We start from the raw sequence: 17,679 nt of genomic DNA, 5'->3' as shown, positions 1-17,679 counted from the left end.
GTAGCGCAAAATATAAATTGAATTTTAAATGAAATACAATGTCCAAAGTTAACCTAAACAATCGTGATCGCCTATAATCCAATAAAGATGTCAATTAATAGGTTTTGTTAGTCCTATAACACGTTCATAATTTTTGGACGCGTATCGAGAAAATTATGTCGTTGACCAACGTTATCGCTCATATAACTAGCGACAGAATAATTTCGGTGCTTTTCTGGTGGTCGTGGAATCATCAAAACTTTGCGGTTCGCTGAAAATGGAATCAAAGGGTATCGAGTAACGATTTAACTGCTGTGTGGATAGTCCAGCATTTGAATCACGATATTCGAAATTGTATCCCGCCCACCAAATAATTAATCCTGATCGATCTCTTAACGACGCGCCTATATTTCCTATTTCGGAATTTTGATTTTAAACGCACGCAATGTAAAAATGATCATCGAACAATTTGCGTTATATAATTCCCCTTTTCACGCTTTGAAATCATACTCTTATGTGTTTTATCCGACTAAAAACTACGTTTTAAAATTGTATGAATAAAATAAAAAAAAAAAAAAAAACAATACGCCATTTATGATGGATGTAAAATACTAGTTATCAATATGTGTATGAAACCTGCACAGATATTTAGGAAATAAATTGTCCATATCGTTAAACAAGTTATTCAGAAGTCGTACTGATTAATTCTATCAAAATTAATCGTTTAGCTTAAAAAAAAACTTTGTATTTTAATTGTTGAGGTTATTAGATGTGTGAACAAAGAAACGTGTGGATAGATTGTAAGGTAGAAAATATAATTTAATATACAAGTGTAAATACAAGTAGGAATATGTAAGTTGGTCCAGATCCGCACGCTAGCAGTGTTACCCTATGACTAAAGGAACGCCGAAAAAAGACGTCGCACGTGTGCCGCTTATCGTCTGTCGTCGACGCATTCTTTTGTCTATGCGCTATAGACGAAAGCCGAAGACCAGATGTAGAGTTTTCTCAGAAGTATCGATCACTTCAACATTAATTCTAAGATTAAGAAGTATTCAGAGCACACAGTTGATCAGTTTAACTTCGGCACAGCTCGATGATTCGTGTAATTGTGAATATCGGCAAGTATAAAAATCCGGCTGGTTTTCCCGAAAAAAGATACAAGAAACTATCGTCATGGATGTTTTTCTTTTCAATAGAGAATTTGGCGCATTTCTTATTTTTAGTATTTCATAGGTCGCCACTCGAGATGCATCTGTTTGAATACAACCGCCGACGAACTGTTCCATACGGCGCGGCGTCGTACTCGTACGTACAATTTTCCATGAGGACATAAGCAGGCTAAGAAGGAGTTTGAAGGTTCCTCGGTTTTCTCGTCCGACAGGCTACCTCTTGCATCACAATACTTCTCCAATTTCCTGAGCAGAAGTTACGGGACGCGTTCCATCATGACGTCACGGGAACAAAGCTTTTCCCCTATCCTGTTCACTTTTCGTCCTACAACCCTCCCATCTTTCCCCTTATAACCGTACATACGCCATTTTCTCCCTCTCCCTTCTGTTACCCCTTTTGTCTGTTACTCTTGCACGTTCGCTCTCGCCTCTTGCTGCTCGTTCCTCTCTGTCTGCCTCGCTAGTTACGGCCGTGTGGTCTTATTGCAGCTTCGCGTCGCCTCGTTTCTCGCGTACTTCCAGTGGAAGAAGGTGGGGTAAATAACCATGATAGTAAACTAAGTTTGCACGAGAAGCCGAGACATCGAAGACTCGCGCTCGCGCGCGCACCCGATCTTCCATCCATGATGACTTTCCTTCGACACGTTCGATCGTTAACCGCACACTGGATCCGTCTTACTTTCCAATGCGACTCTCAATTTGCCACGACGTTTCTCATTCCACGACTACGATCACGCTGCGTTAAAGAGACCGTGTCGTCGTATCGTGAAGTTCCATTGTCACGGAAGCCGTATCGAAGATAAAATCATGTTTTAAGTAAACAACGCTTTGATCTTAGAGATACTGAATTGTCGAGATTAACTTGATCGTTATTGCGTACGATCCAGTTATCTGAATAAAATCGGTACACGATCCGAGCTATCGTGATCTGTACGTGCAACTGTGGATAAATACAAACGTTTTAAACCGGAAGTCTAATAGATAGAGGGATAGAAAGAATATTTATGTTCATAATATTTAGAAGAAGTAGAAGCGATTAAGAAAATTTCAGTACTTGAGACCGTATAAATTTTACAGCAATAGAACACAGGGATCGAGATGCTAAGTTTACAATCGCTCTTAATCCGTCCCTATAGAATATTTCAGCCTCTGCACATTGCAATGGTTACGTTCGAATAATAGCCTCGAATGCATGATTTATTCATTTGGAAATTTTGCATAATTGGAAACATCTCCTTTCGCATTCTGTTGAGATGCGAAAAGATATCTGCAGAATTTTGAGGCTGTTCGATCGTTTTGCTGTTCGAATTCGAAGGAAAATTGAACTCTCCAATAATTACACAATATTTGCAACAAATATCAGTCTTCTTTCATAAAATTGTAAAATCTAGATAGAAGAAACAGCGAGGAAAGGGATATTAAGCGAACCCTTGGAATTCTCTTTCATAGTCACGATGGTCAAAAATAGAAATCGATAATACAAATTGACCGAGAAAATTTGCGAATAGAACGTTGCGTTAACGGAACGTTTGCCGTTAATGGGTTCGTATAGAATTATGAACATCGTGAACATCTTCAATGCTGGTGAGTATTGAACTACAAAAATCAATGCCAATAATATTTCTATAGATAACGATTTCTAACGATGCTTTTACATAGGTGTATCCGATTTATAATGAACGTGCTTGTTAAAGTAAGTACATTGATAGCATCCTCGGAAATCTGAGTAACCTTTCCACGTTCCACCCATTGTTCCCTGCGTAACCTGGTGCACAACGCACGATCCGAAATTCGTGTAAGTGCGTTCTGAGCGCGTTCACCTCGCATAATCTTGGAATAAATTGAGCCGGTACTATCGTTACACACCGTGATACCGGGGAAAGCAGTTTCGCCGATTACGCCGAACCCTCTGACAAAGGGAAGCCTGCTCTACGACGCGACGCAGCGTCTCGCTTCTGGAACGTAGCAAGACTTGTTATCCCTTATTTGATAGCTGCCCGAGCAGAAACCTGCAGCCTCTCGATCCGTTCAACGGTTCGCTTTCGTGCTCGGCTCTGTTTCCCAGCACAAGGGTTAAAATTGCACCCGGTCACGTATTTGCACCGTGTTATTTCCCGATATTTTTCAGAGTAATTTCAGTCTACGGTATTTCCTTAGCGATTGAATTATAAGTATATCGAACTAAAAGTATCTAAGAGATGTTTGTAAACTATTGACCATATATGCAAGTGACTAGAGGAGCTTCGATCGAAGACAATTGTACTAAACAAAAAAATGAATTAGGATTGTTTTGTATTAGTTGGATGATCCAGTTATCAATGAGTAGCTTGGACTAATAATAAATTATAATATCGATGAGTTTCTTGCGCGGAATGTGGAAAATTTGTTCGTTGATACTAAACTTTAAAGATCACAAACAACAAAGTTTAATATTAAACTGTGCAGTTCAGGAACGATAAAAATCTGAGAAATTATAATACTGCCCAAAAATAGCTCGAATATCTCAATAATTTTGCACCCAGCAAATTTTTCACGAAGAAATATCAATCTGCGATGTCAATTACATTCATTTGGGTCCCTGAAAGCCTCAAAAATCTTATTATCCCAGATTCAGCGTTTATTTCACATAGACGGGCAAATGATAAAGGTATGCCACTCTCCATGGGTGTTTCGTTCATCTGAGTTACGAAGGCCGCGGCGACCAGCCGTATAACTCGACAACGTGAATCCATTTAAGCCGCTCGAAAGAGGCACGCTCTCCGATTCCACTCGATCTTCGTGCCTGACGTGTAAATGCCGGGGTTAATGCGACGCGCTCCATTAAAGTCGAGTCTCGACACCCCGGAACATTGCTAATTACACGTGGCGCGCATAGCCCATGCTCACCAGTCGCCCTTCCTTCTCCTACCTCCCCCTTTTCTATCCTTTTCCGGATTTTCCTTTCTCCCTCTTACTCTCTAACCTATGCTTTACGCGATGTCTCCCTTCCAACTTCCCTTCGATTCCTGCACAGGAACTTTTGCCCTGTCTGCCATTGATAAGCTGCTTTCTCTTTGTACATCATATTTACTACAGGAGACGTTGTTTAATTTTTTAATGGACGACCTTTAGAATTCAATGCGTTATCAAGGAACCCTATATGAAAACTAACGATGAAAATTAAACGCTAAAGCTTTTTTATTTTTTAAATTAATTTAAAAATTAAAAATTAAATTAAAAATTAAAATTAAAAATTAAAACTTTCTGAAAAATATACAATCCGTATGTATATAGTTCATAGGTAGCGTCACTTCAGAAGGAGATGGACTAATTTAAAAATATGCATGCATATTCGCATCGTTGTCTGAATGTGTATACGTTAACGTTAATAACTTTTCTGTTTATCGATGCACAGTTTCGCGACATGGCATTAATAGCTTCATTAACCACAGCTATTTTGAAACACCTACAAGCTCGGTACACGCTCTTTGCTTGACAACAGCTTCATCAGCCTTTCTCTAACTTTCTTCCTCTTGTTTCACCTACTTTTTGGTTCGCCTGAGCAACTTACGACAAGACAAGCTAAGGGATGCAACGAATAAAACAACGCCCTTCCAGTTTCCACTTTCATTAAGTTACTTGCACAAAGGAAACGCGGAATTGAAAGCAAAGAAATTTTCTTTTGAATCTCTATCGATTAAATCAATTACATACTCTAATGTAGTATCGGGAATACTACTAATAATTAATGATGGTTTATTTATGAATGAATGGATTGTACAGATGTTGATTAGACAGGAAACGATGGTTATTTAACACGAACTAGTCGCAATAACGTACTATACTTTAGACAACTCAACAATTAATTTGCGACTCTCGTCACAACGAATCCAACGCTCTCTCTGACTTCTCCACTGACACTGACTGTGAATTTGTCTCTCTGCCTTAGCATCCCTTTTATGCCTTTGTCTTAGTCTCATCACGCACGTGTTACACAACCGCTCGTGGCCAGAGTTACGTAGGCTTTTTTTCTACGAAACTCTTCAACTGAAGGATCGACGACACATTGATAGGCCTGTCGGCACCTTGGCTCGTGACAATGTTTATGGTCTACCCGATATTTTTAGGCCTTTTGTCCACGATACTACGCTAATAAGGTATTCGAGTAATTCAAAGATTATTGCGTTACACGTTTAGTAATGACAGTGACGAGTCGATGTGACTCGATTATTCTGTCAAATGAAGGCGACGGAAGAGAAACGTAAGTCACATTTCTCGTCCTTTTATGGAGAAGTAATTTTTAACTTCAATATATTATAAATAACACGACAAATCTGTTTTCGTACTTGATTTTTCCATTAAGTGCGTTTACCCTCTTGAACATTTAAGATATTCATATCGATAAAAAATCGAGGAAAATAGATCATATCATTATCATTCTCGTGTGGTCTTCAGATGCCAGACACTACTGTTTCTGTGTTTAAATATATTAAGACAAAGATGTACTACTTCTATAATTGTTTTAGTCTCGCAGTACGATCTGTTTAACAAGTTTCCGAAGAAAAATCATTTTACTAAAATCACGTTACATTTCCAAAATTTATTTCCACATTCGGATAATCGATCAAAGCGGAAATCCGGTGTTCCTCCTAGCATGCTAGTTCAACGAAAATTTCTACCTGAAAATATTCCAATCCACAAAACTTGGGTTATTCTCACACGAGCGGTCGAGGCATTAGAAAAGCTGCAGATCGTCTTCCACGCTGCGTTCCGGTAGGGAAAGATTGAAAAAGTTTCCGTCGAAACGTCAGCCCCGCAAAAATACGAGTTCCAAGGTTGAATTCGCGGAATTTTCCTGGCAACTCGTCACGAGGTGCCGGCTAACAAACTCGCCATTAGGTAGCAACGGTTTGCCCGGCTGTTCCTGACAATTGCACGGCCGACCGTACGAAAACGTACACCGAAGAATTATTGCGCATCATGTGCAGCTAAGCTCGTAAGATTACTAACACGATAATTCCGAATTCATTCCCCTTTCCTCCCTCAACCACTGAATTAAATCCCGCACAGACTCATGTTCATAATACCTGTTGTGTCCGTTGCAAACTAGCCCCTCTAGAATTAATTTCACCGGGAGAATACTGCTATTCTACAACCGTTCCTCGCCTACGGTGAAGGTTCATTAAGGGAAAGTAAAATCTCTGACCTCCATGAAATTAAGAATCAGTTGAAGATATAAATATGTTGATCTTTGCTTCTTTTCGAGTGATATTCTCGGTGATACAATTGCAAGGCTGTAAATAATTCTTAACTCGTGACAATTTGTCTTTCATTTTCATTTAATTCTACTCCTGCGTTCATCGATATCTTTTATTTCTCGATCGAACAAAGATCCGAAACTGACAATTCGTTTGAAAATATATTTTATGAAATACATGAGCGAATTTGGAGGACGGATAAAATAATAATATTCCCTATAAATTGCAATGTAAATCTGATAAACGTATGCAAATTCTTGATCAACGCTGAGCAAAGTATCGACGAAACAGCCAGGAATATATCACGATCCGCAAATAATTAATACGGTGACAGAAGGAGTTATTAATCCAATGCGCGGTTTCAGTGGTCGATAATTAACGATTCAAAAGGTAGAGCTTAATTTGTCAGTTTTTCAAATACGGTTGAGCAGAAAGGTCTGTCTGTCTGGATGGTTGGTGGAATAGGAACTAGTTGGAGATTCAGTGGACGCAACGCGCTATTCAGAACAAAGCGGTCCTTCTGCGGCCAGATAATTGCAAATTCCATTTCGACGAGGCAAAACCGCGGGAGCAATGTAGTATGCCGTCGTGGAAGCGCATTAGTGATCGGGCTGATTGCACTTTTACCAAGAAACGGTGACGATGCTCGGAGACACCGTTAAGGAATGCGGAAGTAACATGCAAAAGCGGAGAATTCCAATTGACTCCCCCGCTCTTCGGCCGCAATATCTTATTACATATTACTGTTTTCAGAATAACGATGAGCTCCATACTCCTGCCCACTTACGTTTTCAACAAAAATTCAAATCGTAGCGTTTTCTTTCCTGTCTGGGAAAATTTCGTTTTCCTCTAACATTTCTTCGATTCAATGTACGAAACTTAAATATACGTTTCACAAACACGACAGAATAACATTTTGGAGCAATTTAAATCACACTTGAAGCGTAGAAAAATTTTATTAGTGATTATTAATTAGCGATCGGGAAATTCAATATTTGTTAACTTTTAATATTTCTGGCATTAATTCGTACAAAATTTGTACGCCAAACGGTACACGCATAGCGGTTTGTTATCCAATACCGTAGGTTCAGGAAATCCACATTTTAATTAAAACAGCATATCGCGGTATAAATTTACGTGTCACTTTTTTTTAATTTCCTACGAAATTGCGATCTTGTTAAAAGTGTCCAAATAGTTATCATTAAATTCGTTTACTTACATGATTGAAATATCTCTTTTCGACTAGATGTTTGTCAAATTATATTTACATTTTATTTAGCTTTACACCGTAAATATATATATATATATATATATATATAATATATATAATCATATATAGGTATATGAGAGATTGAAGTAAAATTATGAAATTAATTAAGATTCTTCGTCTCTTGCTGTCACGTAGCTTTCATTTCAGAATCGTTCCACAACGTCGAAAGTAGTTTTATATCCATTTTTATGAAGCAAACAGGCATATCGAGCACAAAAACAAAATATGTAATTGCATAATGCAGATTTTCAAGTAGGACATTATACCGGCCAACTACCAAATTGCATTACGTGGCTGCATAACGCATTCAATTTTCTCAGGTGTTTCTAGTGTTTTTCTCGATATTATCCAGTACATTGACTGACATAAATATGTAACAACGTTCTCTTCGGTAATAAATTGGGTTTTATTATTGATAGCACAATGTCGCAGACATCCCTTCCTATCTACTTACCAAACATCAAACTTTAGCTGACTTCTTAGATTCTACTCGAGGGGAAACATTAATGCTACTTACGTATTAAAGTACTTATAATTTTAAAACAGAATTGATTATGGAAATAGACTACACATATAGTGCCGTGAATAATTATAAACTCAAACTCATTTTCAGGTTTTTCATAATATTAAAACAAAAAATGACAGAATCTTTTATATAATTTCATATTATAATATAATACATAATTAAAGATATAACAAACAAAAACTTCCTTCTTTTAAGGTCTAGGAAAAATTTGAAATTTTCATTCAGTAGATTTAGTGGATTTCTCTTTATTCTTAATTACTTCTACAAATCTGTTAGGTACACTATCCACTAACTTTTTTAAAGTTTCGTTTTGAACATCCTCCCGCTTAGATTTTATTCTTTTTTTAAGTTTAACAATATTTTCTATAGCTGGCTTCTCCTGATCGTAAACTTTTCTTGAATTTCTAGAATTCCTCGTAAATTCTCGATCGGGTTCAGATCAGGACTCAATGCTGACCATTGTAATAATTTTATTCTGAAATCTCGAAACCACTAGTTTGTAGTGGCAATTGTATGAATAGGATCATTGTCTCGTAGAAAAATTGTCTTTTTGTCTTCTATTCTGGCAATAATTTGTCATGTAACATCTCCTGATATCCTATAGCGTTCAATCTACGCTTTACAAAAACAATTTCATTTAACTTATTCAGGCATGATCAGTGGTTTCTTGCAGATGTTGAAGAGATAATGTCGAAAATTTGTTTGTGTCTATAATTATTCACAGTAATGCAACTCTAGCAATAATAATTTCAGATTCAGATTAGTTTAATTATTAATTCCAGCTTTAATAAATTAAAATATGAATAATTAAGTCGATTTCGTGATTGATTTTTGTAATAAGCTCTTAGTTCTGATCAATTTTGATTAAGATTCTGTTCATATTTTTGAAGCAAGTAGTTTTCAAGAATAAGCTTCAAGATAAGTTTCAATAGAAGAAAAAACTTCGTTGACGAACACACATACAGGTGAGTTTATAACTTCGGACTCATACATTGACCTTAAACTAAAAGTTGAACAGAAGATCTTGCTTTTATAATTGGCAATAAAGAAGATGATATCAAATATAAAAATATCTTTGATTTATATAATTCCTCTGTCACCCGTTTCAGAGTATCTATCAAGTTTATCGAGCTCCTACAATATATATACATAGAACACAATACAATATAATTCAATTGCTTCTAATTTATTAACTAAGAATGAAATACGAAATTTCTATATTGTTTGCACGTATAATTTAAGTTTCCTAATTTAATGACACTTCTTGCACTTTCACCTTTTCGAATAACAAACGTAATTCGAATAACACTGTACTTTATTCCCACAATTTTTATACTTACAAAACATTGTTGAAGTTCTTTGCCAGAACATATTTCTATGTATTAGGTCGTCCGAAAAGTTTCTTTCATTTTATAGGGAAATAATGGATGCACATTTTCCGTTTTATATTATCTTATCGAATTATGTATGATCTATTTTGTTCTATCAAAATAAAGATCACAACGTTCGACGGATTAACTTTCATGTTTGTATAAAGATGGATCGTTGTAAAAGAAAGACACTTTTCGGATAACCTAATACTTTGTTAAAAACTTATACTTATTATATTATTCTCTCTTGAAAAACAGCAACTTGAAAATGACGATTTAGCATATATTTTACACGAAGGTCAAATGAATTAAATATTGAAATTCATGTCCGCAGGGATATGCGTGATTACAGGAACGAAATAACGTGAAAGTCAAAGTTTCACGGGTCACTTTACAACAAAACTGCTTCCAGATAACTTAAATGTATTAACGTTATAGTTACCAGCCGTGGATATAAATCATTTTACTTTCCACTTTAGTGTATGTCTCGCATATATCATTTTATTCGGTACGCTTCATGCCGCTACGTGTGTATATTGCAATACATTAAAGCGTTATGCGCTTGGAAGGGCAAATTACGGTGGGGTTATACATTCAAGAGATACTCCGGTCCAGAGTAGAGTTTACAATTTTAATAGCTATTTCAAGTACTATAATCTAGCTTGCTACCTATCTCGCTCCTTCGACTAATAATCGCGTACAAGATACTAGTCTCGATATGTATCAATTCCTTATTTACGTGTCGGATCGTTGATGTCGAAAAATGAAATTAAGAGTTATGTTTCACAATAAATCAGTCTTTAAAGAACAAAGATAAATTATGTAAACTCTTAAACTTCGATTAAACAATACCTATGTTAAAATATACATCAACATTATTAATTCCCATAGAGCCATTGTGAACAATCAAGTACTTTACACCTGTTACAATGTTATAACACTTTCCATTGGAACATGATCCTAATACAGTATTATTGCTACAAGTTTTCCAATAATGTTTACAATAATAACTAGTTAAAGATAAACATACATTTTGGGGGCAAACCTGGAAATTATAAATTTAAATGTTATTAATTTTTTTGATTGAATATATAACTTTTTAAAGATAGTTATTATCTTTTATATACCAGATCCAATACTTGAATATATGTTTCATTTAATAAATGAGGAGATACTATAACTGTAAAATTATTAAATGCCATAGGAAATAAAAACTTATTTGTGTTAATTAATTCAGTTTGCAAACACTGATCTTTCCAACCATGAAGATATTTTAAAGTTTTCTTAAAAGAACACAATGGAGTAAATCCAGATTGTAGTATTTCTAAATTTATAAAAAAAAGATATTGATAAAGAAATATTAATTTAATAAGATATTAATATACTAATAAAAATAACATTATATATAGTATATAACAAAAGGTTGAATATAATTATTATATACTATCCACATAACACTATCATCTTGATAATGACTAAAAGTATTATATCCAGGTACATGTAATTGGTCTTCCCATTTCCACATTGGTCTATTTGAATTTATTGCTTTTCTTAAATCTTTTTCGGTTTTTATATCCTATATAAAATAAAGTAAAATAAAAATTATAATTTTACAATAAAATGTAATTTGACATGTATACATTCTAATCTTACCAATTTATTGTTAATATCATAAGTAGGTGGAAGATTATCATATAAAATACAAAAGAGATTGTTTACCAATTTTTCAAGTATAAATGGAGTATTATTTCGTATAAAGAAATGATATTTCTCTTTATCTGTGAGAATATCGTATTGTAATATTATTCCAACCTTCATTGAGTACAATATACTCCAAAGAAGATTGCCAGAAATAATTACAAGTCTAGGCATTCGCAGGTCTTATTTATAATTGCTGAATGTGATCAAAGAAGATTCCAAAGCATTTTGCCTCGTTGCATCGAGAAATACATATTGCACGGCATTTCGAGCGTTATCTTTAGCACGTTCTACGTAGTCTTTGTTATAAAAGATATCACCTTCGCGGGTACATCTTGGAAGAAAGGCAAATTACAACGTGGTTAAGCGGCATTCGGTGGCATTAGGCGGCATCGCATTAGTATTCTGGAAACGTTTTCCACAGCATGTACAATTTAACACCTTCACGGTTCTACTATATTACGTCATACTCTGTCTAGTTGTCGTAATTCTATAAAGAGGATTTGAATACGTGCTCGTATTACACAGACACCTGTTAATTTGGTACAAGCCTCTATAATACAACATTCAAACAAATCATGAGACTTATTAGAAAAAAGAAGAAAAAAGGACAAGCGACAAAACCACTGGGCACAGCTTTTACCTTCGTTCTTAGTTTTATTTCTTATTGAGAATTCTAAAGAGTCTTTATAAAAAGAAATACGAAAAAGAATATAAGAAAATACATCTTACAGTGAAATATCCTCTTAGCAAAAAGAATTATTCTCTTTTTTATGCAACACTCTTATTTCAATAAATATTTACTTCGATGGGCTAAGAGGATTGCTTTAAAAACCTCTAGCGAGATAGTGGCGGAACAAAAAGAATTAAAATTCAACATTGATCTTGTTTAATAAAGATTGTTCACGACTATATCACGTACATTAGAAGAGTGCAGGAACGGTTCCAGTTAATCCGCAGAAAATTGAGTGAGTCGAAATAACTTAATCCCTCGCCGAAGCTTGTTCTTTGTACGGAAATATAAGCTTATCCGACGAGTTATGCAAAGACGCATTGTTACTAGTGGATTTTATCGTGTTGGAATGGGGGGAAACAGAACAGCTACTCCGCCCTTCCCATCATTCTTTTATTTGGTACATGATATAACTCGATAATATTCTTAAAGCATTGATTTTTTAAATAAAAATGTTAAATGCGAAGTATAAAATTAATGCATTGCGTTGCATGGAAGAAGAAGATTATTTTATCTTATGTCTTGGAGGAAGTGCAGTGCAATTTATGTTGCAGAGATCGCACAGCGCATTCTCCTTCTCTTCCCACGACACTTTGATCGTTACGGAGAACGAAGAAATATATTAGCAAAGATTGATTTAGGTAGCAAGAACAGAAATATCTTTAGAAATTTAATATCACGTTGTTAGTTTATCATAATCGCTGCGTTCATAAATATTTTTTGACAGATATCCTGAAACATAATGTACCTGACATAATAACGTATGATAAGTTCACTGTCAGAATAAGCTTTAATTCTTTTCATTTATTCTGTTACTCGAGCAACATCCGGTTGTTCTTCAATTTTATTTTTATAAAAGTAGTAATCAATGCTAAATCTTCGTAATCCATTTCAACGAACGTTCTTAACAGAATGGCTGAAAATCAATTTAAAATCTGACATTGATTATGCAGTAACATCGTAAGAGACAGAATGTCTTTTCACGTGTTATTTAATTTCCAAAGGCAGCAAGATTTCGGTGTTCATCGCCGTTTTGCTCTCGATATACGCAGGTGAAAATAACTATGAAGTCTTTCACCTGTTTCGTTTCGTTCGGATTTCGGCGATAAGTTCGAGTTCAAGAGAGAAATCCGTCGTCCATCACCCCGATTCGAATCCACAGAAAGAAAGTTTCGCCCGTGTTAAGAAAAGAGACAAAGCTGCAGCTGTATTTTCCTCCGTGACGCGGAATCGACGTGGAATAGTCTCAGCGAATTTAAAGGGGAAAAGAAACTTTTCATAAAACGAAGAGAAACGCAACGGCTACGATCATTTTTTTTTTTTTTCGAATTCCTTTCCTTTTGGTGTTACCCGATGCCAAGCTTTCCGTCCTCGTCTCTTTAATTAAACTTCCAAGAGATTGAGGTAAGGAAGAGGGAAAGGGACACAAATAAGAAATATGTCTTGATCGTCGGTAATTTTAGAATTTCCAAATATTCCACTAATTCTGTTCGATCCTTTTTCTTTGTAAGGGTGAAAGTTCTATTGTTCCGTTATTAATCACGAATATAGCGATCAAATTTGGTTTTTCTTCTTAACAAATAATCTATTTGAAAAACGATAAAATAGCTGTTACAACATTTCCCAAAAACAGGAAGTCAAAATATTCAATACAGAAGAATACATGTTGGACAAGAATGTAAACTCGTCTAAATCGTTTGTATATATATATATAGTATAAGTAACGTAATTCATTTGAGAAACAGAAACCAAAGCTTCTTCATTTTTGCTTTGGATTTGAAGAACGAGTTATAGGAAGGATCGAATTAGCCGCTTTAAACGAGCTTAACAGCCAGGTAGTTCGACGCAATCGAGTTGCGAAATCTCTGAATCCAAGCCAGCGAATCGTTTCGCGAAAACCTCCGGCTTCTGCCTATTCCCAGTTCTGACCTTGGTCAATTCCACTCCTCGTTATTCCGGTCCGCGCGGAGTACTGCAGGCGAGAAGTCACGTGCTGGGAACGTGTCCACCGTTTCCGGTCTCCTTCCTTTCAATCTTTGGAACGGGCTCGATTCCAACGCGGCTTCTCGTTCGTTCGCTTGCCGAATCTCGAAGAGGCACTGTTTGGAAGAGGCAACGCGAACGAACCAACGAACGAGCAACGGGTTGAAAGGCGATCGGGTCGACTCGAAGCCACGAAGGTTCACCAGGCTCGTCAGATATTTTAATGGAAGCTTGAACTTAAGATATTTCGTCGGACGAGACCGCTGTTGGCGTGCTACTCGAGTGTTCATAATGAGATGTTAATGGAGTGCCTGGAGAAAAAATTGCGGCTGTCACATCAGGCTATCGACAGCCATCTTACCTTCTTCTCGAGCCTCTGCTCTCTTTCTCCTGTTTCTTCCCTTCCGTCATTCGATCGCCTCTTTCTCTTCGTAGCCAGCCAAATCCACCACGTCAAAGAACCTCTCCTCCTTTCTAATCTATTTTGTCTATCGCAGACAATCTTCCCAACAAACCTTCTCTTCCCCTCGAGGAGAACGTTTCGACGAATGAACTCTATGTACATATACATGCACGACTCCTCTCTTCCAGCGTTTCCAATGTTCAGACGATTCGATTATCGAATAACGTTGCATCGGATCGCGGCATTCCTTTGGATTGGCCGTCGTGGACGGGACACATCGGCCGGAACAGAGGCTACAAAAACAGGATCTTGATCGGTGGGTATTCGTGACCCAAAAACGTTAAGTCGAGCGTCTTATATAATTGGCAGTGGATCAAGAAAGTCTTGGAGCGGCAGCCACTCCATAGTCATTAGACCTTCCATTAGCACGCTATGAGTTAGTCATTAGAACACGTTGTCGGGGATGTAAACGAGTCTCGCTGAATTCGGGACATTATTGGTCGATGTAGAAACCGGCTCAACGATATCGTTACAGTAATTCTGACTGATGTTTTAATTCTCCTGGATGTTATATCTTGGATTACCTGAATCGTTGATAAATTTTATCGAAAGCCGATTTGACCGAATTTATCTTTCAATCGGAGGAAGAATTTTTGTCTGAGTGTAAGACTCAAATTTATAAATGACGAAATCTATTAAAATTTTGTTGGAAATCAGAGAATGTTTTCTCGATGACACGTTAAGATTGACGTAGAAAAAAGCGGAGAATATTTGATATTCGTTATCGATCTAATCGTTGCTTTTTATAGATACACTTTTATTGATTTTATAGTTTATAATGGACTGCTTTAATATCTTATACCGACTAAAGTAGAAAAATTTCTGCGTCACAATATCTTGATATATTTCATGTAAATGTTTTATTTGCCGGTGAGTGCCGAACGATTTTCTTCTCTACGCAATTTCAAAATACACAAATTTCGTTTTGCTTTCGAGATAAAACGGTCGAGGATTAAAGAGACTTTAAAATCTCACTTAGAGATAACGTATTTTAGAGGAATCGTTCGCAAAGGAATAACGCAATACAAAATGGGTCAATGCAATCTTACAGAGGCAGTCACGTTTGTTATTATAAAAGCACCATCCAAGATTGCATTGACCTGTTTTTCCTTCTAATTTCTTCTTTCCGTGTATCGGCCAGTAAAAAGCGAGCCAGGAAGGGAAAAAAAGGTACAACAAGAAAAGAGATGTACTCGCGGCTTGTCTCGGCTGTTCAAATTACAAAATGTACTCAATAGCCGATACTTTTGTAACAAAATGATACTTCCCGCGGAATGAGGAGCGTTTATATCAAAAGAAGTGCCTCGCAGGAAGGAAACTTTGCCAAGCTACGAAAACTTTTCTCTTTTTTTCTGCTTCTCTGTTTTCACTGTTAAATCATACAAACGGCAAGGCTAGTCGCTAAGCTTTACGGAGAACAAGAAAAAGGAAAAGGAAAATGAAGGAAACAGAATTCTCGACGAGCTAATGGATTAATCTTTCTCTTGCTTCTCGTTCTACTTGAGAATAGAAGATTTTAGACAGACGATTTCATGACATTAGAAAGAGAGAGAGAGAGAGAGAGAGACAGTCAATCGGCAAAGGAACGACCTGATTCTTTTTATGAACCAAACTGTCTGGTTTAAGAGCCGAAACGACTCGATTTCCGGCCACGGGAAAGGTATTTACCCCCGTTTACACCATGACGTAACCATGTGATGATCGAGCCAATGCGAAATCGAAAAACTGTCACCATTGAAAATTGACGTTTCCGTGAAATGTCCTCTCCCTCTCAAACGCGGAGAGAAACGACGGTCCAGGTGATCTCAATGAACAGCCAAAAGATAGAAGCTTCAAAATTAATCCTACGGAAAAAAATATCGGTTCCATTATTCATATGATAGGAATCAACGTAGTTTCTTTTTAACCACGATCGATTATAAATTTCCATGATTTTATCTAGAATCATTCTCGACTGATCTAATGTTATACTGAAATTTGTTTTCTTTTTTGTGATTTTAAATATTAATAACGACGAGGGGATCAAATTGTAGGAGAAATTGTTCTATGTTTAATTTTCATAAGAATAATCGATAGTTATTTAATATGAAGATGCAGGAACGACTTTATTTTTACTTTTCGTAATAGAACTATAATACCTATAATATTAGTACAATCTTCCGTGATATCGAATTGCATCTGAAATATAATTTCTAAATCCGTCTTACTGAAAGTCAATTTTAATTTTGCTCCTTCGATGATTAAAAAAAGCAGAAGTAGAAAATAGCGATAGAAGCAAAAGCGACGCTATTTATAATAACGAGATAGAATATGTTACGCGTTCGGGAACATAATATCGAGAGAAACACACGAAACTCGTTTTTATGAGGCACAGTCACTTTCTTCAGCTAATATAAATCATATAGGACGCTTCGAAACTAGCTTCAAAAAATAGTCGCGAGTTCCCACGACCGTAAAATAGGATACTTCTCGCGCGCTACATGCAGCTCTGAATGCGTCGCTTGCATACCGCATCATAATAGTAACTCTTGAAAGAAAATAACCAGGATACACTTTTAAAGGTTGGACTTTAAGAGCATTCACGACTCTACAGGGAAACACGCAATGGTCGGTATAGCCAGATATATACTTCCGGTGTACACGGTGTCTTGTTTTAATCTAGAAATGGAGGCACGTGTCACTAAAACCTGAGTGATGAAATTGTCGAACCTGTTCGACGTCGATATAAACGCGAGACATTTTACTTTCAGAATGATAATATGTCTGTTTTTTGTAGAATTTTCTTGATAAATTTTTCATACTTTACCCCTTTAAATTATACTTATAATATGCATGTAACCGTATACTTGACAATTTATTTCAGTCTCTTTCGACTTACTCTATAAGACAATTAATTTATAGATATTTGTTAACGGTACCTTCAGACGTATATAACCTTCGATCTTTACTTCATCATCGTATAAACTAAATCAACCATAAAATTCAGCATCCAACCTACCAATACTCTTTCCAATAATGTTACAATCGATATCGCCTTTGAAGCTACTAATTCACCATCCTGAAGCCCGAAGAAGAAAACCGAGCAAAACGTACTTATCATGGTCGATTTTTACACCAACGTTCCGAAAGAAAATCGATTTATCTATTAAGCAGCGTTAGACGAGAAAGTTTTGATAGCGATTGCTTGCTCTACAAAGGCACCGGAGGCTATCCATTAAGAAAACTTTAGTCGTAGTCTTTGTCATCAT

General features: G+C 36.2%; 2 protein-coding genes across 3 annotated transcripts in view; both read right to left on the bottom strand.

Annotated features, from left to right (window-relative positions):
- Positions 1–17,679, bottom strand: part of LOC139989249 (lachesin) — a 194,772-nt gene that overhangs the window by 124,314 nt on the left and 52,779 nt on the right. The window lies entirely within an intron of this gene.
- On the bottom strand, positions 10,396–11,372 carry LOC139988830 (uncharacterized). Its single transcript, XM_072006592.1, has 4 exons — positions 11,208–11,372; positions 10,972–11,130; positions 10,682–10,879; positions 10,396–10,599 (listed from the first exon to the last, which is right to left on the bottom strand). Exons 1-4 carry the CDS (start codon positions 11,370–11,372, stop codon positions 10,396–10,398), a joined length of 726 nt encoding a protein of 241 aa, XP_071862693.1.

The sequence above is a fragment of the Bombus fervidus genome, chromosome 7 (assembly GCF_041682495.2).
Source record: "Bombus fervidus isolate BK054 chromosome 7, iyBomFerv1, whole genome shotgun sequence".
In the NCBI taxonomy this organism is placed as follows: Eukaryota; Metazoa; Arthropoda; class Insecta; order Hymenoptera; family Apidae; genus Bombus; species Bombus fervidus.
Note: the sequence above shows the minus strand (reverse complement) of the source record. Positions and strands in the feature narration are given on the sequence as shown.

Coding starts and splice junctions, on each gene's coding strand:
- LOC139988830 (XM_072006592.1), bottom strand. CDS start 11,372: ATGAAGGTTGGAATAATATTACAATACGATATTCTCACAGATAAAGAG. Junction 10,880..10,971: donor ATAATTATATTCAACCTTTT/GTTATATACTAT, acceptor TTTATAAATTTA/GAAATACTACAATCTGGATT. Junction 10,600..10,681: donor ATATTCAAGTATTGGATCTG/GTATATAAAAGA, acceptor TATAATTTCCAG/GTTTGCCCCCAAAATGTATG.